The sequence below is a fragment of the Pristiophorus japonicus genome, chromosome 11 (assembly GCF_044704955.1).
Source record: "Pristiophorus japonicus isolate sPriJap1 chromosome 11, sPriJap1.hap1, whole genome shotgun sequence".
NCBI lineage: Eukaryota > Metazoa > Chordata > Chondrichthyes > Pristiophoridae > Pristiophorus > Pristiophorus japonicus.
In genome coordinates this window covers 210,285,445-210,309,989 of record NC_091987.1, presented here as the reverse complement: position 1 = coordinate 210,309,989, position 24,545 = coordinate 210,285,445, and the positions used below count along the sequence as shown (strand labels likewise).

Genomic DNA, 24,545 nt, shown 5'->3' with positions numbered 1-24,545 from the left:
ATTCAGAAGAATGAGAGGTGATCTTATCAAAACGTATAAGATTATGAGGGGGCTTGACAAGGTGGATGGATGCGGAGAGGATGTATCCATGGGGATGTTTCCGATAGGGGAGAATAATCTTAGAATAAGGGACCGCCTATTTAAAACTGAGATGAGGAGAAATTTCTTCTCTGAGGGTTGTAAATCTGTGGAATTCGCTGCCTCAGAGAGCTGTGGAAGCTGGGTCATTGAATAAATTTAAAACAAAGATAGACAGTTTCTTAACTGATAAGGGGTTAAGGGAAGCGGGCAGGGAAGTGGACCTGAGTCCATGATCGGATCGGCCATGATCGTATTAAATGGCGGAGCAGGCTCGAGGGGCCAAATGGCTTACTCCTGCTCCTATTTTTTTATGTTCTTATGAGGTCCTCTACAGCCTGATGACACCTGGGGCTGATTTTACAGATGTGGGTGAGGAGGGGAGGGCTATTCCTATCTGGGACTGCAGGGCAGCTGCCCAGTGTATCTGTCCATTATTATCCCAAAGCGATTTACAGCCAATGAAGTACTTTTGAAGTGTAGTCACTGGTGTAATGTGGGAAACGTGGCAGCCAATTTGTGCACAGCAAGCTCACACACACAGCAATGTGATTATGACCAGATAATGTTTTTTTATTACCTTAATTGAGGGATGAATATTGGCCAGGACACTGGGGATAACTCCCCTGCTCTTCTTCTAAGAAGTGTCATGGGATCTTTTATGTCCATCTGAGAAAGCAGACGGGGCCTCGGTTTAATGTCTCATCCAAAAGACGGCATCTCCGACAGTGCAGCACTCCCCCAGCACTGCACTGCAGCGTCAGCCTAGATTTTTTGTGCTCAGGACCCTGGAGTGGGACTTGAACCCACAACCTTCTGACTCCGAGGCGAGTGCGCTGCCCACTGAGCCACGGCTGACATTAAATGCAGCAATCCAGCGCCCAAGTGATGCAGAACAAAACCCATTCACCGTTGGGGAAACTGAACACGTTGGGTTGCTGAATTTGTACCATACAATCTCCTGGTAGATCAGTGCGGTCCCGGCCTGCAAGACCATCAGCAGTCGTCCTGGGTCATCCTTGCCACTGGGCCAAGACCTAGCTCTGTCAAGCCCGTGTGGTGGCTGGTGTGCAACGACCACCACACGTTAAAAAAAATCCAGGCACAGGCGTCTTCCACCCTTCAGGATGTAGTTCGGGTCCTTCATTGAAACATCTGTCAACTCATCCTTTTTTGGCATGGAAGCAAGTCTTCCTCGTTTCGAGGGACCGCCTATGATGATGATGATGAATTACTTTAGAAACACGGGGTAAAATTGCCCCTTTTTATCACGCCTTCAGTGCCTCCATGCAGAGAACGCAGCAACCCTGCCCTTTAAGCATAGCGCTTGACTCCCTGCCCCAGTATCGCCCCGATAACAACTTTAGAAATCAGTAGATGATATTAATTGTACATTTTTACAGCATTTACACATTTCCTAAATATTTGATGGCAGGGGACATGCTTTACAGGAATTGGCTGCATAATTAATTTGTGACAACATCTCCAATATTTCCTGTCAGAGTCCGGGCACCGATTGGATTGGAACCTAATCTGGGTAGAGTATGAGATTCTGTCTCACTGTCCCAGTTCCTGTAACCAGTATCCCGCAGGAGGAAATCACTGTTCAGCACAGTAAACTCTACTCTTCCCCTCGCTCTCCCACTCCACAGTCAATGGCTCTGACGTCCAAAAATAGCTGCGGCACCATCAAACCCCAGGCGCGATGCCAGACTGCACACACAACAGGCTCAGGGCAGTTCTACTCAAGGGCAGACCTGGTTTAGGATATCGAGCTGCTGCTCCTCGGGGACTTGTGGTAGAAATGTGAAGTTGCTAAAAAAGCTTAAGTGAAAAATTATACACCGGGCAAAGGCAGCACCAAATTTTCTTTTATTCGTTCTTGGGAGGTGGGCGTCGCTGACAAACATAAGAAGTAGGAGCAGGAGTCGGCCATTCGGCCCCTCGAGCCTGTTCTGCTATTCAGCGAGATCATGGCTGATCTTCTACCTCAACTCCACTTTCCTGCACTATCCTCAGATCCCTTGGTTCCTTTAATATCCGAAAATCTATCAATCTCTGCCTTGAATATACTCGGCGACTGAGCCTCCACAGCCCTCTGGGACAGAGAATTCCAAAGATTCACCGCCCTCTGAGTGAAGAAATTTCTCCTCATCTCAGTCCTAAATGGCCAACCTCTTATTCTGAGACTGTGACCCCTCCTGGTTCTAAACTCCCCAGCCAGGGGGAAACATCCTCCCTGCATCTACCCTGTCAAGCCCTGTGAGAATTTTGTATGTTTCACCTCTTGTTCTTCTAAACTCTAGAGAATATAGGACTAATCTACTCAATCACTCCTGACAGGATTGAGTAGACTCATAATGCCAGCATTTACTGCCTATCCCTAGTTGCCCTGAGAAGGTGGGGGCTGGTGGGGCTGCTTCTTGAACCGAGTAGTTTGCTTGGCCACTTCATAGGGCAGTTACGAGTCAGTCATGTTGGTGTGGGACTCTAGTAACCTATTGGTCAGATTGGATAAGGTGAACCAGTTAGGATTTTACATCAATCTGGCAGTTTCGCAATCTGGATAAGTGTGACGTTATCCACTTTGGTGGCAAAAACAGGAAGGCAGAGTATTATCTGAATGGTGACAGATTAGGAAAAGGGGAGGTGCAACGAGACCTGGGTGACATGGTACATCAGTCATTGAAGGTTGGCATGCAGGTACAGCAGGCAGTAAAGAAAGCAAATGACATGCTGGCCTTCATAGCGAGGGGATTTGAGTATAGGAGCAGGGAGGTCTTACTGTCGTTGTACAGGGCCTTGGTGAGGCCACACCTTGAGTATTGTGTGAAGTTTTGGTCTCCTAATCTGAGGAAGTGCAGCGAAGGTTCACCAGACTGATTCCTGGGATGGCAGGACTGACATATGAAGAAAGACTGGATCGACTAGGCTTATATTCACTGGAGTTTAGAAGAATGAGTGGGGATCTCATAGAAACATATAAAATTCTGACGGGATTAGACAGGTTAGATGCAGGAAGAATGTTCCCGATGTTGGGGAAGTCCAGAACCAGGGGTCACAGTCTAAGGATAAGGTGTAAGCCATTTAGGAGCGAGATGAGGAGAAACTTCTTCACTCAGAGAATTGTGAACCTGTGGAATTCTCTACCACAGAAAGTTGTTGAGGCCAGTTCGTTAGATATATTCAAAAGGGAGTTAGATGTGCCCCTTACGGCTAAAGGGATCAAGGGGTATGGGGAGAAAGCAGGAATGGGGTACTGAAGTTGCATGATCAGGCATGATCATATTGAATGGTGGTGCAGGCTCGAATGGCCTACTCCTGCACCGACTTTCTATGTTTTATGTCACTTTTACTGTTTTCAATTTTTTAATTGCACATTTTTTTAAATTGAATTCAAATTCCCAAACTGCTATGGTGGGGTTTGATGTCACATTTACTGGATGACGGACAGGTAAACTAAGAACATAAGAAATAGGAACAGGAGTTGGCCGTTTGACCCCTCAAGTCTGCTCCGCCATTCAATAAGATCATGGCTGATCTGATCATGAACTCAGCTTCACGAGGGTAAAGACCCTCTGGTCAATCGACCTTTTCCCACACAATTGCGATACCTTGTGGATCACAATATATACACTCCCCACCCCACCCAAAACCATGTGATCACTTGGGAGAGGCAAAAAAAAACAGCTGAAGAACCCATGCCAATTTGGGGGGAAAAAATCTGGGCAATTCTTCTCCAACTCAACTGGGCAATCGAAACTAGTCCCTATTTTTTGTAAGAGGTGATCTCAGCCAGAATGAGAAATAGGTTCAGCTCTCGCTTGAAGGAATTCAGCAAAGCAACGTCCTGCACACATCTCTGGGAAAAGAACCACCTCCTGACATCTAACCTCGACCTGGCCTTACCAAAATTAAAAATTGTGCCTCCTGGTCTTCTCTCTCCTATGGATTATGAGGATTTTGGATGAGATGTTAAACCAAGATCTGCTCGGGTGATTGTAAAAGATTCCATGGCACTATTATGAAGAATAATAGGGGAGTTATCCCCAGTGTCCTGGCCAATATTTATCCCTCAATCAACAAAACAAAAAACAGATCTGGTCATTTATTTCAGTGCTGTTTGTGGGATCTTGCTATGTTCAAATTGACTGCCACATTAGCCACAATACTACTAGACCATTGCCTTAGAAAGATTTAGTCAAGCAGTAAAATTCACTACATTTATAGTTCTATGGGTATACATACTCTTATTGATACTTAACGTATCTGAACTCTATCGGCCCATATTTTTTGGTATATGCGGGGGGTCCCCGGGTTAACTGACCCTACTGATTTTCGGCCTCATTAACTAGAGACGGCTTTCGCCCACCTTCTCCCTGACAGTTTCTGTTGCACTGTTGCATATTACTATCGCTCGATTGGTTTGACATTTTTCACCCACCACACACTTCTTTTCAGCTTCCTTCTCCTTCCCTCTCTTTCAGATGACCCCTGAGCTCTTGAATTGCGGGAAAAGTTCTTTGCTGAAAAAAAAATGCGCGTGCACAGAAGGCCTTTGCTATGGACACCAGCCTTGCATGACTGAATACATCATGAGGCCCATTTCACATCGCTAAGGCTATCGCCCAAATGAAAAAGGCGAAACTAGCGGTTTTTCAAATGGGCGATATTCCAGCCTTCCTGAAAAATAAAAAAAGCACTCAGGCTGGAAATGTCACCCATTTTTGGGCGATAGTGATCATAGTGGAAAGGCTAGCCCATATGAATCAATAATATCAATAATGGCTTCAAAGAAGAAAAGGGCATGAACCCATCCAGTAACACAAGTTTTCATTTTTCAGCTTTATTGGATCTTAATGTCAACTCATTGCAGCAAACCCAAAACTTACCCTGGCAATTTCAGCGTACGCCAATCCCAGAATGCCCTCCCAGTTGGAGCCGTTAATGAAGAATTTGTCAGACTCTGTGATGGCAGCAATGTTCGCTCTGACTGAGACGTTTGGACCATGTGGAATGCTGACGATATCCGTCCCGAGCTCTCCTTCCCACTTCCCCTGGGTGTACGGTACGTAGACACTCTTCCTCAGGTCCCGGTAAGTGCCGGAGCTGAAACACAAAGGGTTTTTGTGCTTTGTAATATATATAAAGCAGTGGCAAAAATCGTCCTAGAAATAAAGACCAGCGTTGGAACCTTGATTTGTGCGACATCAATGCGATAAACGTTCATAGAATTCTGCTTAGATTCTATCGATTGGCATCTGGAGGGCTTGAGTGTGGTTGAAGCAATGCCTTTGAATGCATGACCAGACACAATAAGGTAAATTGGCTGCCGTGTTTCCCACATTACAACAGTGACTACACTCCAAAAGTACTTCATTGGCTGTAAAGCGCTTTGAGCTATTTGGTGGTCGTGAAAGGCGCTAAATATCGGGTCCCTCATTGAAACATCTGCAAACTCATCCCTTTTGGTGTGGAAGCAAGTCATTCTCGCTCGAGGGACCGCCTATGATTTAATATCAGAGATGGCGATCATGCATGGTTGGGGACTTCAGATGTGCCCCAACGATCCATCCTGCTGGGATCGGCTAACTCAACACAGACCAGCGGATCAAAACTTGGAAGCTTCCAGGTCTGTATTGCTCAGTAACACTCTCGGGCAGTAACCGTGAAGCCATTTGGTTAGCTCCGTATTCACTTCTATTTCGAATCTCAGAATTCTACAGTGCAGGAGGCCATTCGGCCCATCGTGCTTGTGTCAGCTCTGCGAAAGAGTTAGCTCACTTCTTTGTTTTTTTAAACAGTTGATTCAGCAACCTTGAATTAATAAATCGCACTCTGTTTTACTCTTGTTTAGTTCATCAAAATTAATGCATGTTTTTTTTTTGTAAAGCCAACGGATGTGTTGACACGGATCTAGTTAATTCACAGTGACTTCATGCAAACAGCCTTGCTGTTTGTTGGTAGTGTGCTGTTCTTCGTACGTCCGGGCAATTTGTTTATTTTCCCCACATGGCCTATGCTATTGCTTCCCGTCCCCTTACAATCTGTTGGGACATCTGCCTTATTCAAACTGCAGCCCTGTCTTCAGGGACTGTTGTAATACAGGTGAGGTGGCAAACGTACAGCCAGAAAAAAAAGACTTGCATTTATATAGTGCCTTTCATGATCACTGGACTTCCCAAAGGGCTTTATAGCCAATGAAGTACAGTCACTGTTGTAATGTGGGAAACGCAGCAGCCAACTTGCGCACAGCAAGCTCCCACAAACAGCAATGTGATAATGACCCAGATAAACTGTTTCTGTTGTGTTGATTTGAGGGATAAATATTGGTCAAGACACCGGGGATAACTCCCCTGCTCGTCTTTGAAATAGTGCCGTAGGATCTTTTACATCCACTTGAGAGAGCAGGCGGGGCCTTGGTTTAACGTCCCATCTGAAAGACTACACCCTCCGACAGTGCAGCACTCCCTCAGCACTGCACTGGAGTGTCAGCCTAGATTATTGTGCTAGAGTGGGACTTGAACCCACAACCTTCTGGAGGCGAGAGTGTTACCCACTGAGCCACGGCTGACTCTGTAAGAGAGGGATGGAGCATGACCTTGTGAAGTACTTTTGTTCTCCTGCTGCCGGACCCAGAATGTTGCCAGCAGCAAACATGAATGGCTGCCATTTAGTTGATTGTGTTTTTTTTTGCAGTGCTGCCTGAATTTATCTCCCGCGCCACCATAATCAGGCGAGGCCTTCAGCCAAAAGCATAGTGTTACGATGCTGTTCCTGCTGCTCTGAACCTGATCCTATAATGTGAATGGTGCGAGTCCAAAACAATCAATAGTCCGACTGTGTGATAGTTCCGCAGTGTTAATGGGGGCATGAGTCAAGGCTGGGCTTTCCTAGTGTTAGCTTGGCTCCGTGGGCAGCATTCTCACCTCTGAGTCCGGAGGTTGTGGGGATTCCGGAGCCTTTAGCACTTAATCTAACCTGATACACCTGCGCGGTGCTGAGGAAGTGCCGCACTGTCGGAGGTGCCGTCTTTTGCCTGAGGTGTTAAATGGAGGGCCCTCACTGCCTAATCAGCTTAATGCAGAAAATCACCTGCTGCTATTTGAAGAAAAAAACAGGGCCTTCTCCTGATTAATATTTAACCAACATCACCAAATCTGGTCATTTATCATTGCTGTTTGTGGGAGCTTGCTGTGCGCGAATTGAGTGCCGTAATTCCTGCATTACAACAATGACTGCACCTCAAAATAATTCAATGGCTGTGAAGCGCTTTGGATGTCCTGAGGACGTGAAAGGTGCTATATAAATAAAAGTCCTGGTTCGGGCATATAGTTCACAAAGCTTTGCATTACCCCAATGACCAATATTTAGCAAGCATGTACAGGGGATACATAAAAAAATATAGAATGGATCACAGTCTGGCCTGGTCACAGGCCACAAGCCTGACTCTCAGAGCTGATTGCAAACTACAGCAAACTTCCCATTCTTATAATCTCAATAATCAACCAGACCCGTGGAGGCCGATTTGTTTACTTTATGTTGGGGTAATTTTAGTGAAAGTTCCTGGACTTTAGCATTAAAGAAAATGATAGAAAGAAAGAAAGATGTGCATTTATATAGCGCCTTTCATGACCATCGGAGGTCTCAAAGCCCTTTGCAGCCAACAAAGTACTTTTGGAGTGTTGTAATGTGGGAAATGCCAATTTTGCGCACAGCAAGCTCCCACAAACAGCAATGTGATAATGAGCAGATCATCTGTTTTTTTGTTATGTCAATTGAGGGATAACTATTGGCCAGGACACTGGGGAAAACTCCCCTGCTCTTCTTAGAAATAGTGCCATGGGATCTTTTACGCCTCCCAGGGTCCTCGGTTTTAACGTCTCATCCGAAAGACGGCATCTCCGTCAGTGTTGCACTGGATGGGGTGTGGGCAACATGGAAGCATAGTTCTCCTCCGCTGCCTCTTGTGTGTGATGTATTAGACACCAGCAGTATCTTAATTAGCCTGCACTGACTGATGTGTACCAGAGAAGATTTATTTGCTGCACAGACCTTCTGAGACTGTCAGTGCATCAACAAATTAGTATTCACAAGACTCACATCATACGGAGTAATACTGATCTGCACCGGGGAGCTGGCATCCATGACAACCAGGAACAGCCTTGTTGACTCAAGGAGTTTGTTTTTACATTCTTCTCTTTTAACCGCTTCAAGGCCACATTTCCATTTCAAGCTAATAAGCTTTCAAGGCACCAGATATAGTGCGAGCCCGTGTCGGAAATTCCCAAGTCTGATGGAGCAATTCCAAGAGGGAATTCCTCCACCATGTTCCCTTCGAAGCTGAAGTCTTACTGCCAGAGCATCCACTAAACAGCACTCACCAGGAGGGCTCCTTTTTAAAGTAGGCTGCATTCCATCGGGGCCCTTTTTGAAGAGCACCATCATTGCAGTGATACGGCTTACAAGCCATTCCCTCCGGTGCAGGCACAGAGTTGTTGCGCAATGACATGGTTTACAAACAATCTTACATTTTGCTGGAAGCTTACTTCAAGAGGGAAATCACACAGGAACCATTTTAGGAATACAGAAAAAAGAAAAGAAAGACTTGCATTTATATAGCGCCTTTCACGACCACCGGACGTCTCAAAGCGCTTTACCGTCAATGAAGTACAGTCATTGTTGTAATGCGGGAAACACGGCAGCCAATTGCGCACAGCAAGCTCCCACAAACAGCAAAATGATGATGACCAGATTTTTTGTTACGTTGATTGAGGGATAAATAGTGGCCCCAGGACACTGGGAATAACTCCCCTGCTCTTCTTCGAAATGGGATCTTTTACAGCCTCTTGAGAGGGCAGATGGGGCCTCGGTTTCATGTCTCATCCGAAAGCCGGCGCTTCTGACAGTTCAGCGCTCCCTCAGCGCTGCACTGGGAGTGTCAGCCTAGATTTGTTTTTGTGCTTAAGTCCCTGGAGTGGGACTTGAACCCACAACCTTCTGACTCAGAGGCGGCTGTGCCACGTCTGACATGGGCAATAAATGAATCTGACTGACATGAGCATCACTTTGTTTTGTTCTGTTCATGACAGTCAGCTTTTTTTTGAGAATAGCATTTGGTTTAACAGTGACTTGAATAGGTTACTGAGGCTGACTGTCAGGAAGTGATTTATCATTCATAAAGATTTAGTCACAAACGCGGCTGTGGTTCAGCACCAACTGGGTCTGTTAATTGAGTCAACGTTCAGCCATCGCTCCTGGCCAGTGCCCCAATGATATAATCGGAAGTCGTTGTTCAAACAAATGTCGGTCTTTGGACGAGGACAAGATCAGGACCGCCCAGCAAAGCCCTCCTCAATTACTGATAGTTTTTGGCTGTGTATTTATGTCTCGGGTGGATGCCACGTGGAGTGAGTTTTGAACGGGAGGTGGGTTTAAAAATCTAAAAATAAAATATCATTTTGATTGGGAGCTTCTGGATTTTGCTTCAATAAATTTAAATATTTTGCTTCAATAAATTTAAATGTTCCTACGCTTCGTCATTCTCTTTATCGAAATGATTATATTTTATTATTTCAATTTTGTAAATCCATTTACATTCAATCTTTACCCGACAACAACAACTTGCGTTTAACATGTCTATCCTTAAGGTAAATATTTGGCCAAAAACTGCCCAATTCTACAATACTCGAATATATTGGAGCCGCACTTCACCATTCAAACCAGGCCCCACCGATATACATCATCATCATAGGCAGTCCCTCGGAATCGAGGAAGACTTGCTTCCACTCTAAAAGTGAGTTCTCAGGTGACTGAACAGTCCAATATGGGAATTACAGTCTCTGTCACAGGTGGGACAGACAGGGGTGGGAGGAAAGGGTGGGTGGGGAGTCTGGTTTGCCGCACGCTCCTTCCGCTGCCTGCGCTTGTTTTCTGCATGCTCTCGGCGACGAGACTCGAGGTGCTCAGCCCTCCCCGGATGCTCTTCCTCCATTTAGGGCGGTCTTTGGCCAGGGACTCCCAGGTGTCGGTGGGGATGTTGCATTTTATCAAGGAGGCTTTGAGGGTGTCCTTGAAATGTTTCCTCTGTCCACCTGGGGTTCACTTGCCGTGTAGGAGTTCCGAGTAGAACACTTGCTTTGGGAGTCTTGTGTCGGGCATACGGACAATGTGGCCCGCCCAACAGAGCTGGTCGAGTGTGGTCAGTGCTTCTAGTACCCCTCTCGCTAAGGAAGCCAGCGCTAATACATCTCTCTCTTTTGGATGAGACGTCAAACCAAGGCCCCGTCTGCCCTCTCAGGTGGACGTAAAAGATCCCATGGCACTATTTTGAAGAAGAGCAGGGGAGTTATCCCCGGTGTCCTGGCCAATATTTATCCCTCAACCAACATAACAAAACAGATTATCTGGTCATTATCACTTTGCTGTTTGTGGGAGCTTGCTGTACGCAAACATTACAACAGTGACTACACTCCAAAAGGTACTTCATTGGCTGCAAATGCTTTGAGACGTCCAGTGGTCGTGAAAGGCGCTATATAAATGCAAGTCTTTCTTTCTCTTCTGTTTTTCCTCACCTCCTCCACTTCTCCCAGGGGGAGTTCTCTCCGCTGTCCTGGCCAACATTTGTCACTCAACCAACACCATTGAAACACATTCTTGGTCAATTATCTCTTTGCTGTTTGTCGGGCCTTGCCGTGCACGAATTGCTGGCCTTTGTCGAGGTAACAACAGTAACTGCACTTCGAGAGTAACTAGTTGACTGTGAAGTGCTTTGGCATGTCAGGATGTGAATGGCGCTACATTAATGCAAGTTCTTTCACTTCAGTTGCTTGCTTGTCCCTGCGTTTTGGAGTTACTAAATCATAAAAAACATGGCGATTCGCAACAGGTCGCCCATTTAAAATGGAGATGAGGAGGAATTTCTTCTCTCAGAGGGTCGTAAATCTTTGGAATTCTCTGTCCCAGAGAGCTGTGGAGGCTGGGTCATTGAATATATTTAAGGTGGAGATAGACAGATTTTCGAACGTTAAGGGAGTCAAGGGTTATGGGGAGCGGGCAGGGAAGTGGAGTTGAGGCCAAGATCAGATCAGCCATGATCTTATTGAATGACGGAGCAGGCTCGAGGGGCCCAATGGCCGACTCCTGCTCCTAGTTCTTATGTTCTTATAATCTCCGCCCTGAGTCAGTCAGTGACTTGAGAACGGAAAAAGTTGTAAAACAAAAATTGGAAAAATATGCAACAAAAACAAAATACAATGTGTGAGTAAATCAAAATCGGAACAGATGTGGATGTGTCAGTTCGAAATGGACTTCTAAAGGTGAGGCTCCCTCTTTAAAGTCATCCACCCTCAAAGTGTAGCTTCTTGCCATTTGAGTAATCCTCTCTGCCTTGAGGAAAGGTTCAAATGGTCAGTGATGTGTGCATCTCAAAGTCATTATTTCCAGTGTTTCTGTATTCACCCATTGAAGTAATTCTCTCCTTTTAATATTTCTGCTCTAAACAAGGCTCCAAGCATATAAAACCCCTTAACTCTCCATGTTAAAATTAAAGTGTAATTTATACATGGTAAAAACAAGCAGAAATGTATGCCGCGCTGAGACAAGAAAGCTCCAAAGCATTTCATTGTTTTGATATACCGAAGTCAGGCAGAAAGAAGACAAATGGGTCTAGTAAAAATGCAATGCATTCTACATCCCCATACGCCTCCCAGAGAGAGTCTTACATCTTAATCAGATGAAAGTTCGACAGTCAGCTCAAGCGTCAGGGTTCTGACAAAGGGCTTATATCAATAGATTTGCCGTGTTTTCCAGAACTTTCTGCTTCTACTTCGTGAAGGTGCATTGTGACCCACAGCCCTCCAATCCCATTCGATACGTGCCTGCAGTGAAAGTGCTTTTTTTTCCTTCCAATTATTCATTCACGGGATGTGGGCATTGCTGGCGAGGTCGACATTTATTGCCCGTCCCTAATTGCCCTCGAGGAGGTGGAGGTGAGCCATCATCTTGAACCGCTGCAGTCCGTGTGGCGAAGGTGCTCCCACAGTGCTGACTTTGTCGTTGGTGGATTGGTACAACTGAGTGGCTTGTTAAGTCAGCCACATTGGTGTGGGTCTGGAGTCATATGTAGGCCAGAGCGGGTAAGAATGGCAGATTTCCCGCCCCTAATCATCATATCACCATCATCATAGGCAGTCCCTTGAAATCGAGGAAGACTTGCTTCCACTCTAAAAGTGAGTTCTCAGGTGACTGTACAGCCCAATATGGGAATTACAGTCTCTGTCACAGGTGGGACAGACAGTGGTTGAAGGAAAGGGGTGGGTGGGGAGTCTGGTTTGCCGCACGCTCCTTCCGCTGCCTGCGCTTGTTTTCTGCATGCTCTCGGCGACGAGACTCCCGGATGCTCTTCCTCCTCTTCGGACGGTCTTTGGCCAGGGACTCCCAGGTGTCGGTGGGGATGTTGCACTTTATCAAGGAGGCTTTCAGGGTGTCCCTGAAACGTTTCCTCTGCCCACCTGCGGCTCCCTTGCTGTGTAGGAGTTCCGAGTAGGACATTAGTGTACCAGTTGGATTTTTACAACAATTTTCATGGTACTGATACGAGCTTTTTAAAAAAAATTCCAGATTTATTTAATTAACTGAATTTAAATTCCCCAGCTGTTATGGTGGGATTTGAACTCATGTCTCATGGATCATTAGTCCAGGCCTCTAGATTACTAGTCCTGCAACATACATAACCACTACACTACCGTACCTGTATGATCAGCTTGGCAAGGCCCAAAACTAGGCGAGGATTTGGATGAGGATGAGGAAAGGAAAGTGGACTGTGGCTTGAGTTATGATGTTCGCCTTGAAATGGTCAAAAAGCTCATCTGAAAACCTGAGCGACGTGAATAACTAAAGAAGTAGAACTAAAGGTTGGCATGTTAGAGATAACCTGGACAGCCCAATTAAAAACCAAACCTTTATTCGTGATATCTCGAAGGGGACAAAATGTCTCCTAGCAAGTTGCCTCCAGCCAACATTAAAGCATATTAAGAGCTGGGAAACGAGTATGATTCGCTCCCTATCTAATATTTTAGGGTATGGCCTGGAAATTCTGTGGTGCGTCTATGGGAAAATGTGAGGTTATCCAATTTGGCAGAAATAATAGAAAAGCAAATTATAATTTAAATGGAGAAAAATTGCGAAGTGTTGCAGAACAGAGGGACCTGAGGGTCCTTGTGCATGAAACACAAAACGTGAGTATGCAGGTACAGCAAGTAATCAGGAAGGCAAATAGAATGTTGGCCTTCATTGCAAGAGGGATAGAGTATAAAAGCAGAGAAGTCCTGCTACAACTGTACAGGGTATTGGTGAGGCCACACCTGGAGTACTGCGTACAGTTTTGGTCTCCATATTTAAGGAAGGATATACTTGCATTGGAGGCTGTGCAGAGAAGGTTCACTAGGTTGATTCCAGAGATGAGGGGGTTGACTTATGAGGATAGGAGTTCAGAAGAATATATAAGATAATGAGGGGGCTCGACAAGGTGAGGATATTTCCACTCATAGGGGAAGCTAAAACTAGGGGGCATAGTCTCAGAATCAGGGGCCGCCCATTTTAAAACTGAGATGAGGAGAAATTTCTTCTCTGAGGGTTGTAAATCTCAACATCATCATAGGCAGTCCCTCGGGGTCGAGGATGACTTGCTTCCACACTAAAAATGAGTACTCGGGCAACTGATGAACTTCTTTTAAATGGTGGAAGATGCCTGTGCGTGAATTCTTTTAACGTGGGGTGGCCATTGCACACCAGCCACCACACGGGCTTGACGGAGCAAGGTCTTGGTCCAGTGGCAAGGGGATGCAAGGCGACTGGAGACCAGCTCTGCCACATGTGTCAATACATACACTCAGACATACTCCGACTGTCCTCCTTCCCACAGGACCTCTCTCTACGTGGAATTCATAGTGCGCAATGTGAGCCTCACCCCCTCACAGTCTCGCTATTAGCCCAAGCCCTGCCTTCAAATAGCACTCTCTGCCCCAGAGAGCTGTGGAGGCTGGGTCATTGAATATATTTAAAGTGGATAGACGGATTTTTGAGCGATAAGGGAGTAAAGGGTTATGGGGAGCAGGCAGGGAAGTGGAGCTGAGTCCATGATATTATTAAATGGCGGAGCAGGTTCGAGGGGCCTACTACTGCTCCTATTTCTTATGTTCCTATTAGTCTTCCTCGATTTCGAGGGACTGCCTATGATGACAAGTGTCTAACTGCTGAGGTTTTTATTGTGAAATTCCTTTTCATAGGACCTGTGGACGCTAACTGGAGGCGCAAATGCACCGAATTTCTTGGCCTTATTGTCACACAAGAAGATGGTAGCAGCAACCATGGAGTTGTACCACTGTACGAGTCACCGCATTCGGGGGAATGGGGGTTCTGAGTCAGAGAAAAGGGCAAGAATGGGGCCAAATAAACCATGGTTTAGAAAGCTGGTGAAAAAATAGTTGGGAATCTATCCTAAAAAGCAGATAATCCAATTTCCTCCACCCCTGGTTCTTTCGTAATTGCAAAGCGATCACAGCAGGTTTACAAATAAATAATCTACAGCCAAATCCCAGGACATTTCATGCCCAAACTTTCAACAAAGGATGCATAGTATTTATCATATTTACATAGTCTCTTAGCTCTGATCACAGTATCTCCGATTGAATTGTCCCCTGAGTCGGTATTCACAGAAATTTTGCCTTCGGTCCTAATGACTGTTTTCCAAAGTGCAGTAGCAGGTTGAGCCCATTAATTCACGTGATTAACTTAAAGTGTAATGAGTATTTTCATCTACGCTGCAGTTTGCACTGTTCCTCCGAGAGAGAGAGGGATGCTCATTATTTCTTGAAGTGAATACTGCAGCCGCCAACATTTTTATTTGCAATTTTCTGAATGACTAGCTTTTTTTTTAACCTTCTCTGGTTAATAGAAAAGAAAGGCTTGGATTTATATAGCACCTTTCACGACTACCAGATGCCTCAAAGTGCTTTACAGCCAATGAAGTACTTTTGGAGTTTTATCATCATCATCGGCAGTCCCTCGGAACGAGGAAGACTTGCTTCCACGCCAAAAAGATGATTTCACAGGTGTTTCTATGAAAGACCTGAACTACATGTTGAAGGGTGGAAGATGCCTGTGCGTGGATTTTTTTAACGTGGGGTGGCCGTTGCACACCAGCCCACCACACGGGCTTGACAGAGCGAGGTCTTGGTCCAATGGCGAGGGTTAACCAGGATGACTGGAAACCAAGCTCTGCTGCACGGACCGAGTGCGCACACAGATCGCACAGTGTGGGCTGGGCCCGTGCTGCCCCTGGGCCCCTGGCCCCGAACTCACGCCTCTCCTGGGCCCCGATCACGTCCCTCCACAGTCTCTCGCCGCTCCTTTGCCCCGAACGCACCGCTCCTGCTGTACCTGCCCGCGCTCCAATCACCGACCTGGACCTTGATGACGTCACTCTTCGCTGCCTTCGCCCTCCTGCACCAGTAGAACAGTAGTCACTGTTGTAATGTGATATTGGATACGGAGATATAAGGGGGAGAAATCTGGGTCGTTTGCGCCTTCCATTAGCGCTAACGGGGCGCAAACGACTTTGCGGCACCACTAACGACTCTCGCTAAATTCGGCGGGAGTTTATGGTGGCGGTAACACGCAGCGCCCCGCTGACGTCATCATCTTGCACAGCGCCCCAGACCCTAAATTGGGTAGCGCCCTCCCCCCAGCCCGAGGATGCACCGGGTAATGACCGCGACAGCTTCGACGGGGGGGGGGCGGGGGGGGGTGGCCGCTAGCGGGGCGAAGGTTAAAAGAGAAGTGGCCGGCTGTTCCTGAAAAACAACGTTCCGATTGTCTTGTGCGCCCCGTTGCCGCTTTGGACTGGGGGTGGGGGGGGGGGGGGGGGATCTATGCCGCGATCGGTCAGTCCAGCGCTCTGCACCACCCCGTGCGTTTCCCGCCCGGCGAGTCTGCTGAAAATGGCACCCACGGTTCCCCATGCCTTCCGGTTAAGTGGCCCTTCCTCATGTGTGAGCCGAGACTGTGAGAGTTGGCAGGCTCTTCGACTATGACAGGCATCACAACAGAGCCTGATCCTAATTCTCACTTTCCAAACAGGGAAATCACAGGATTGCAAGCAGGAGTGGGAGCTCGGGCTGCGTTTCCCTTCTCTCGCCCAGGAAATCCATCTTACCCAAGCCTTTCCCCGGATAAGCTATCTTTCTCTGGCAGATAATATTTTAGGGCTGAGGGAGTGCCGCACCGGCGGAGGTGCCGTCTTTCGGACGCGACATTAAACCGAGGCTGCGCCTGCCCTCTCAGGTGGATGGAAAAGGTTCTGTTGGCGAGCCCAGCCCAATCCATGGTCGCGATTGTTTGGGCCAACTTTAAGGAGTCGGCCGACAATTAAAATAAAATGGCGGGCGCGGCGGAGCGCCTTCCCCCTTTAATGGCGGACGCGCCACCCAGCCACTGGCCGCTTCCCGCCGGGAGAAGCTGTCGGGGAGCATGGAGCGGCGGCGGATTCGCTCCTGCGGGGCGATTCCCTTGCGGGGCGGAAAGGGGTTGGCGCGTGCCCGACGGAGCGGGATCACGGGACGGGGCACAAACCTCTTTCCGCCGTCCCTGGCCTGGGCCGAGTCGGCCCATCCACCTGCCCCCAGTCGAAACGGCCTCACCGCCCCATTACTGCCTCTTACAAGGGGCAAATTTGGCCCCTACCCTCCCCTGCTTCAAAGAAGAGCAGGATCTCTGGTGTCCTGGGCCAATACTTATCCCTCAGTGGGTGGGGGGGGGCCTGACCCATCCACCTCCACGGAGGTGTGTGGGGGGCCTGACCCATCCACCTCCATGGCACGAACCTGGTATTGCAGTACTTCCAGGAACGGTGCAGTGGCTCTCGGCCTTTTGGCTAAGAGCATTGGCGCAGAGTGATCCTTGATGTGTGCAAGGTGACCTCTGGCGTTTGTGATTTGACAAAGAATTGGAACGATTGGCTACGAATATAAAAAAAATAAAATACTTATCCCTCAACCAACATCACTGAAAGAGATATTCTGCTCATTAACACATTGCTGTTTGTGGCAACTTGCAATGGGCAAAATGGCTGCCGCGTTTCCTTACATCACAACACTTCAAAAATGGACTTCACTGACTGCAACACAAGTTGGGTCATCCTGAGGTCATGCAAGCCGCTATAGAAAAGCAAGTATTTCTCTTTTTTTAAAGGGAGTGCTAGCAGAAGGATTGAGCCGCGTTATATTGTCACACTGAACAAAGCCTTTGCTTGCCCAAGGCTTCAAACCTGTCAGAGCCTGCTGCCCGGTTCTACGTTTAAAGTGGTGCTGGCGCTGTAGTGGCAGTGCGTGCGATGTTGTCACCGATACACTGGGGGCTCGAAGCTCCCTTTCTAACGCCACTGTCGTCGCCGGCCAGGGGCGGCTAACGGACGCAAAGGCCGACCATCGGCAGTAACTGGCGTCCAGGCCGCTGGAGAAATTCAGTTGGGTCTTTGGTACAGGTGCCAAGAGGTAACCCGCACCCTCCAACGCCACCCGCGTGGTGGCGTCATCCAGCGTGCAACGCCCCCTTGGCGTCGCCGTCGTGATATTTTGTCTCCACGGCAGCCTGAAAAAAAGTGGTGTCAGCATCGCGGATCGCAGGCCGAATCGCCCAGGGATCAAGGCAAGTTTTATTTTATTTATTTATTTCTGCATGTTTTCATTAGCTGTACCAGTGGGGAAGTCGTGTGTGTGTGTGTGTGTGTGTGTGTGTGCGTGGGTCGGGGAAATGTTAGTGTTTTTTTCCTTCTTCCTTTTTTTCAACCGATATGTTGACAGCCCGCTGTTGCAATATTCGTTCGGCCTCCTGAGCTCCGAGGATGGGTGTGTAACGCCACTTTTAGCGTCGCTCCCTCATCTTTGGCCGTAAAAACTGATTTTAGGACTTTGAGGCTGCGCCTAATGCCCAGCGCTAAAATCAGTTCTCAGACGGTGACACCGCCTCAAAAATGGCGGGACCGAACTTCAACCCCTGAATTCATTACAATGCTGCCTGTGTCTGTCCCATTGGTTAGGACTATTTTAAGACTGCAATGTCCAACATAGTGATTTTGCACTGGAGCTTCTGCAACAGATTGTTCCTGAAGTTTCTCCACCACTGTGGGACTGCCCCTTTAATGCAGCAGTACTGCCCCTTTAATATATATATAATTTAGCTAGAATCAGTGTGATATTATACAACTGTGATAACCTGATTCATATTTTGACATGCTGTCTCTCCTTTTGCATTGCAGAGGCCACATTACTGACACGCAGTCTGAGGCAGCTAAATATTTTCTTCATACATATAATTTAACATTGGCAATATGATCTGTACACATCTTATGTTGTGAATATAGAAAGACTTGCATTTATATAGCGCCTTTCATGACCAAGTAAAGTGATTCTAGCTAAATTTAATTCAGAGGAAATGCTTCAAGGACACCCTCAAAACCTCCTTGATAAAGTGTAACATCCCCACTGGCATGTGGGAGTCTCTGGCCCAAGACCGCCCTAAGTGGAGGAAGAGTATCTGGGAGGGCGCTGAGCACCTCGAGTCTCGTCGCCGAGAGCGTGCAGAAAGCAAGCGCAGGCAGCGGAAGGAGCGTGCGGCAAACCAGACTCCCCACCCACCCTTTCCTTCAACCACTGTCTGTCCCAGCTGTGACAGAGACTGTAATTCCCGTATTGGACTGTTCAGTCACCTGAGAACTCACTTTTAGAGTGGAAGCAAGTCTTCCTCGATTTCTGTTATTATGATATGACTGACTCTGACTGAGGTCGGCTTCCACGGATGCCAGATGTCCAGCATCGAACAGTCGAGCAGTCAGTGTCCACGCTCTATTTGACCAAGCAATGCCTCACAATCAAGCTCTTTCCTGTGATCATCAGAAGCCTACAGAGGGGCACCTTCCAACAGGGGTCACAGTCGAGCAGTTAAAAAGAAAGAAATAAAGACTTGCATTTATATAGCACCTTTGACAATCACTGGACGTCTCAAAGCCCTTTACAGCCAATGAAGTACCTTTTGAAGTGCAGTCGCTGTTGTAATGTAGGAAACGCGGCAGCCAATTTGCGCACAGCAAGCTCCCATAAAAGCAGTGTGATAATGACCACATAATGTGTTTTTGTTATGTTGATTGAGGGATAAATATTGGCCAGGACACCGGGGATAACTTCGAAAAAATGCCATGGGATCTTTTACATCCACCTGAGAGAGGAGACGGGGCCTTGGTTTAACGTCTCATCCGAAAGACGGCACCTCCGACAGTGCAGCACTCCCTCAGCACTGCAATGGGAGAGTCAGCCTAGATTGTTGTGCTCAAATTCCTGGAGTGGGACTTGAACCCACAACCTTCCGACTCAGAGGCGAGTGTGCTACCCACTGAGGAACTGCTGACAGGAAAAGTGACTGATCTCCCCCCCCCACCCTCCCTCATTCAGTGCTCTGAAGGCCTATCGAAGCATCGTAACCACGATTACTGTCACAGCGCAGCCGAGGAATCAAACCTGGGACCTGATGACCTGTATTTTTTTCTATGTATAGTACATTACAATCATAAGTTTTGTTTTAGAAAAACAATCTTGGTTCTTGCATGGTATCTGCAGCATTCATTTATGATGAAACAGAGGCTGGTATCTGGGCTGAACATCACTGGCTTTAATAACCCGCTGTTTAATTACCAAGACCTAATTTCTCTCACAGCTTGCACTATTAATTGGCAAGGAACTTCAAGAGGTTCATTAGCAAGAAACTCTTAACCGGTTAACTTGATTTAAAGATAATGTGGCTGCATTGTTTTGCAACAGAAATAATTTATTTTTCAGAAATAGAATTAATCTACAGTAATAAAACAGGTCTGTGTGGCTGTTTGTCAGTAGGGGTGTAACATGATGTCAGTGACATTGTAGAATGATGTCTATGTGAATCAGAGAATCACAGAAATTTACAGCACGGAAGGAGGCCATTTTGACCCATCGTGTCTATGCCGGCCGACAAAGAGCTATCCAGCCTAATCCCACTTTCCAGCTCTTGGTCCGTAGCCCTGTAGGTTACGGCACTTCAAGTGCACATCCAGGTATATTTTAAATGCGATGAGGGTTTCTGTCTCTACCACCCTTTCAGGCAGTGAGTTCCAGACCCCCACCACCACCTGGGTGAAAAAAGTTCTCCTCATCTCCCCTCTAATCCTCCTATCAATTACTTTATGCCCCCTGGTTGTTGACCCCTCTGCTAAGGGAAATAGGTCCTTCCTATCCACTCTATCGAGGCCTCTCGTCATTTTATACACTTCAATTAAATCTCTCCTCCGCCTCCTCTGTTCCAAGGAAAACAACGCCAGCCTATCCGATCTTTCCTCATAGCTAAAATTCACCAGTCCTGGCAACTTCCTCGTAAACCCCCTCTGCACCCTCTCAAGTGCGATCACATCTTTCCTATAATGTGGTGACCAGAACTGCACGCAGTACTGTGTGCTCCACTATATATGTGATAGGGAGAATCGATACCCATGGTGCTATAGTATGCATGTCCATAGTGAAGAACACATAGAATATAGGAGCAGTAGTAGGCCATTCGACCCTTCGAGTCTGCACCGCCATTCAATATGATCATGGCTGATCCCCTATCTCAACACCATACCCCCCACTTTTTCCCCATACCCCTCGATGCCTTTTGTTTCTAGAAATCTATCTATCTCCCTCTTAAATATATTCAGTGACTTGGCCTTCACAGCCTTCTGTGGTAGAGAATTCCACAGGTTCACCACCTTCTGAGTGAAAAAATTTCTCCTCACCTCGGTCAAAAATTTCCTCCCCCATATCCTAAGACTGTGACCCCTTTGTTCTAGACTTCCCAGCCAGGGGAAACATCCTCCCCGCAACCCAGTCAGAATTTTATACGTTTCAATGAGATCCTCTCATTCTTCTAAACTCTAGTGAATACAGGCCTAGTCGACCCAATCTCTCCTCATATGACAGTCCTGCCATCCCAGGAATCAGTCTGGTGAACCTTCGCTGCACTCCCTCTATGGCAAGCACACCCCCACTAGGCAAGGAGACCAAAACTGCACACACTACTCCAGGTGCAGTCCCACCAAGGCCCCGTACAACCGCAGCAAGACATCCTCGCTCCCGTATTCAAATCCTCTTGCAATGAAGGCCAACATACCATTTGCCTTCCTAACTGCTTGCTGCACCTGCATGTTTGCTTTCAATGACTGGTGTACAAGGACACCCAGGTCCCTCTGACACATCCCAAGCCATCACCATTTAAATAATTCTTTGTCCTTATGTTTTTCCTACCAAAGTGGGTAACTTCACATTTATTCTGACTGTTGTGTCTGTAAGCACTCTAGTAATGACTCCACGAGGTAAGGTATTGTACTTGAACTGTTGTGACCTTAGTCCATTTATTGCAGCTCCTGAATGAGGATACAGTGAGGTGAGCTCGCTTTTATACTTGGTTACCTGCAGTGTGCAGGTGACCCTTAGGTCTCCACCAGTAGCATCCTCTGGTGGTACAGGTATAGTGTATACAGTGTGAAGGTACATTCAGTGGTCTAATGTAACTGTACATACATTATACATACACAGCATCATTCATCCCTAAGTCAAGTGCCAGTGGCCTTTGCACTGTGTGCTCTGGCCCTCGACTTGAGTGTCCAAAGCTCTTGCACTTTGTCTGTGCTTGGGAATGGCTCTCTCCCTGTGGACCCACAAGTCCTTATTGTCACGACATTGGGAAATGGTCAGCAGTGGATGGTTGGAGGTTGTAGTGGGGATTGTGTGGGTTCTGGGTGTGATCCATGTGTGCCCATGGCTACATCCATCCATTTCCCCTTCCCCCCACCCCCCCCCCATACATAGACCATGTGTGTGGCTCGACATCTGCATTGGCATACATGTACAGAGAATAAAGAGTAGGATTAGTTATATCACTGTTTGGGTTCAGCAGTAGTGGAACAAGTACATATTACAGGTCAGGTACATACGTGGTATTACAGTCTTGCCCCTGGGGTGTAGGTGCAGGTGGGTGAGTCCTGGTGTCACTCATCCATGCCTTTGTTACCTCTGGACTGGACTACTCCAACGCACTCCTGGCTCGCCTTCCACATTCTACCTTACGTAAACTTGAGGTCATCCAAAACTCGGCTGCCCGTGTCCGAACTCGCACCAAGTCCCGTTCACCCATCACCCCTGTGCTCGCTGACCTACATTGGCTCCCGGTTAAGCAACGCCTCATTCTCAAAATTCTCATCCTTATTTTCAAATCCCTCTGTGGCCTCGCCCCCCTCCCTATCTCTTTAATCTCCTCCAGCCCCACAACCCCATCTGAGATATCTGCGCTCCTTTAATTCTGCCCACTTAAGCATCCCTGATTGTAATCGCTCAATCTTTGGTGGCCGTGCCTTCAGTTGCCTAGGTCCCAAGCTCTGGAAGTCCCTGCCTAAACCTCTCTGCCTCTCTACCTCTCTTTGCTCATTTAAGATGCTCCTTAAAACTGATCTCTTTGACCAAGCTTATTGGTCATCTACCCTAATTTATCCTTATCGAAGACTTGCGTTTATATAGCACGTTTCGCAACCACCAGATGTCTCAAAGCGCTTTACAGCCAATGAAGTACTTTTAGAGTGTAGTCACTGTTATGTGGCTCGGTGTCACATTTTTTGTCTTATAATACTCCTGTAAACACCTTGGGATGTTTTACTACGTTAAAGACACTATATAAATACAAGTTGTGTGTAGAATGCATGGTTATGTTCATGTAGTATTGTAGCTTTCCTGCAATTGTTAAAATTGTACCAACTCCACCCCGAACCTTCAAATCCATTTGAAACCCAGGCAGCTGCCATGAGGACTGAAGTGGTGGGGAATGGACCTGGATACTGAATGGGCCTGTGGATTGAACATCCCCGAAGCTGTAGCTGGATCAGAGGCTTGAGGATGATTGGATGGAGGGGGTTGGGCAGGCCCCAGGCTGCAGCAGGGACAGTACAAGTTCAAGGCTGGAGCTGGTTCACGGTTCTTCAAACAATGTCGCAGGAGGCCAACTAATACTGAGAAAATGGTAAGGGAGTCGACAGGAACGAGTCAGAAAGTGAAGGGATGGTAGATTTCATTGTCCAGGCAGACTGATTTGCTGAAGGTCTTTGTTGAAACATTGCAGTGATGACATCAAGCCTGTAATGCTTATTTAAGGAAGGATTATACTTGCATTGGAGGCTGTTCAGAGAAGGTTCATTAGGCTGATTCCGGAGATGAGGGAGTTGACTTATGAAGACAGGTTGAGTAGGTTGGGCCTATACACATTGGAGTTCAGAAGAACGAGAGGTGATCTTATCGAAACATATAAGATAATGACGGGGCTCGACAAGGTGGATGCAGAGAGGATATTTCCACTCATAGGGGAAACTAAAACTAGGGGACATAGTCTTAGAATAAGGGGCCGCCCATTTAAAGCTGAGATGAGGAGGAATTTCTTCTCTCGGAGGGTTGTAAATCTGTGGAATTCTCTGCCCCAGAAAGCAGTGGAGGCTGGATTCAATATATTTAAGGCGGAGATAACAGATTTTTGAGCGATAAGGGAGTAAAGGGATTATGAGGAGCGAGCAGGGAAGTGGAGTTGAGGCCATGATCAGATCAGCCATGATCTTACGGAATGGCGGAGCAGGCTCGAGGGGCCATGTGGCCTACTCCTGCTCCTATTTCTTATGTTCTAATGCAATCATGTGTATTCAATTTCTACAATGTCCCAATGTGAGGGCAAGAGATCTGAATAGGTCACAATGCTTCCACCTGGCCCTGAGTAATCTTCTGTGCAGCTGCCATAGCAAGGGACTAGAGAGCTTAGCTGGCACTGAGGGTAAGCAGGTAGTCACTACGTTTCCCACTACACCAGCATTAGTATAGTATTAGGCAGTCCCTCCTATCGAGGATGACTTGCTTTCACACCAAAAAGGGATGAGTTCACGGGTGTTTCAATGAGGGGCCTGACATTCTAGGTCCAGAACTACATCCTGAAGAGTGGAAGATGCCTGTGTGTGGATTTTTTTAACGTGGGGTGACCGTTGCACACCAGCCACCACACAGACTTGACTGAGCTAGGTCTTGGTCCAAGGGCAAGGGTTGACCAAGATGACTGGAGACCAAGCTTTGCTGCACGGCCCTAGTGCGCACACCACGTGGAGCTAAAACATAGGAACAGGAGGAGGCCATTCAGACCCTCAAACTTGATCCACCATTCAATGAGATCATGACTGATCTGCGACCGAACTCCAAATACCCACCTTTGGTCCACATCCCTTAATATCTTTGGTTAACAAAAAGCTGTTAATCTCCGATTTAAAATTAACAATTGATCTAGCATCAATTACCGTTTGCGGAAGAGAGTTCCAAACTGCTACC

At 47.1% G+C, this 24,545-nt stretch overlaps 1 protein-coding gene across 1 annotated transcript in view; it reads right to left on the bottom strand.

Moving 5' to 3' along the window:
• The window catches only part of bace1 (beta-secretase 1), a 130,745-nt gene that overhangs the window by 68,714 nt on the left and 37,486 nt on the right, over positions 1-24,545 (bottom strand). Inside the window, exon 3 of the mRNA XM_070894484.1 lies at positions 4,971-5,187. Within this exon, the coding sequence (XP_070750585.1) occupies positions 4,971-5,187 (217 nt within the window). The remainder of the gene's footprint in view (positions 1-4,970; positions 5,188-24,545) is intronic.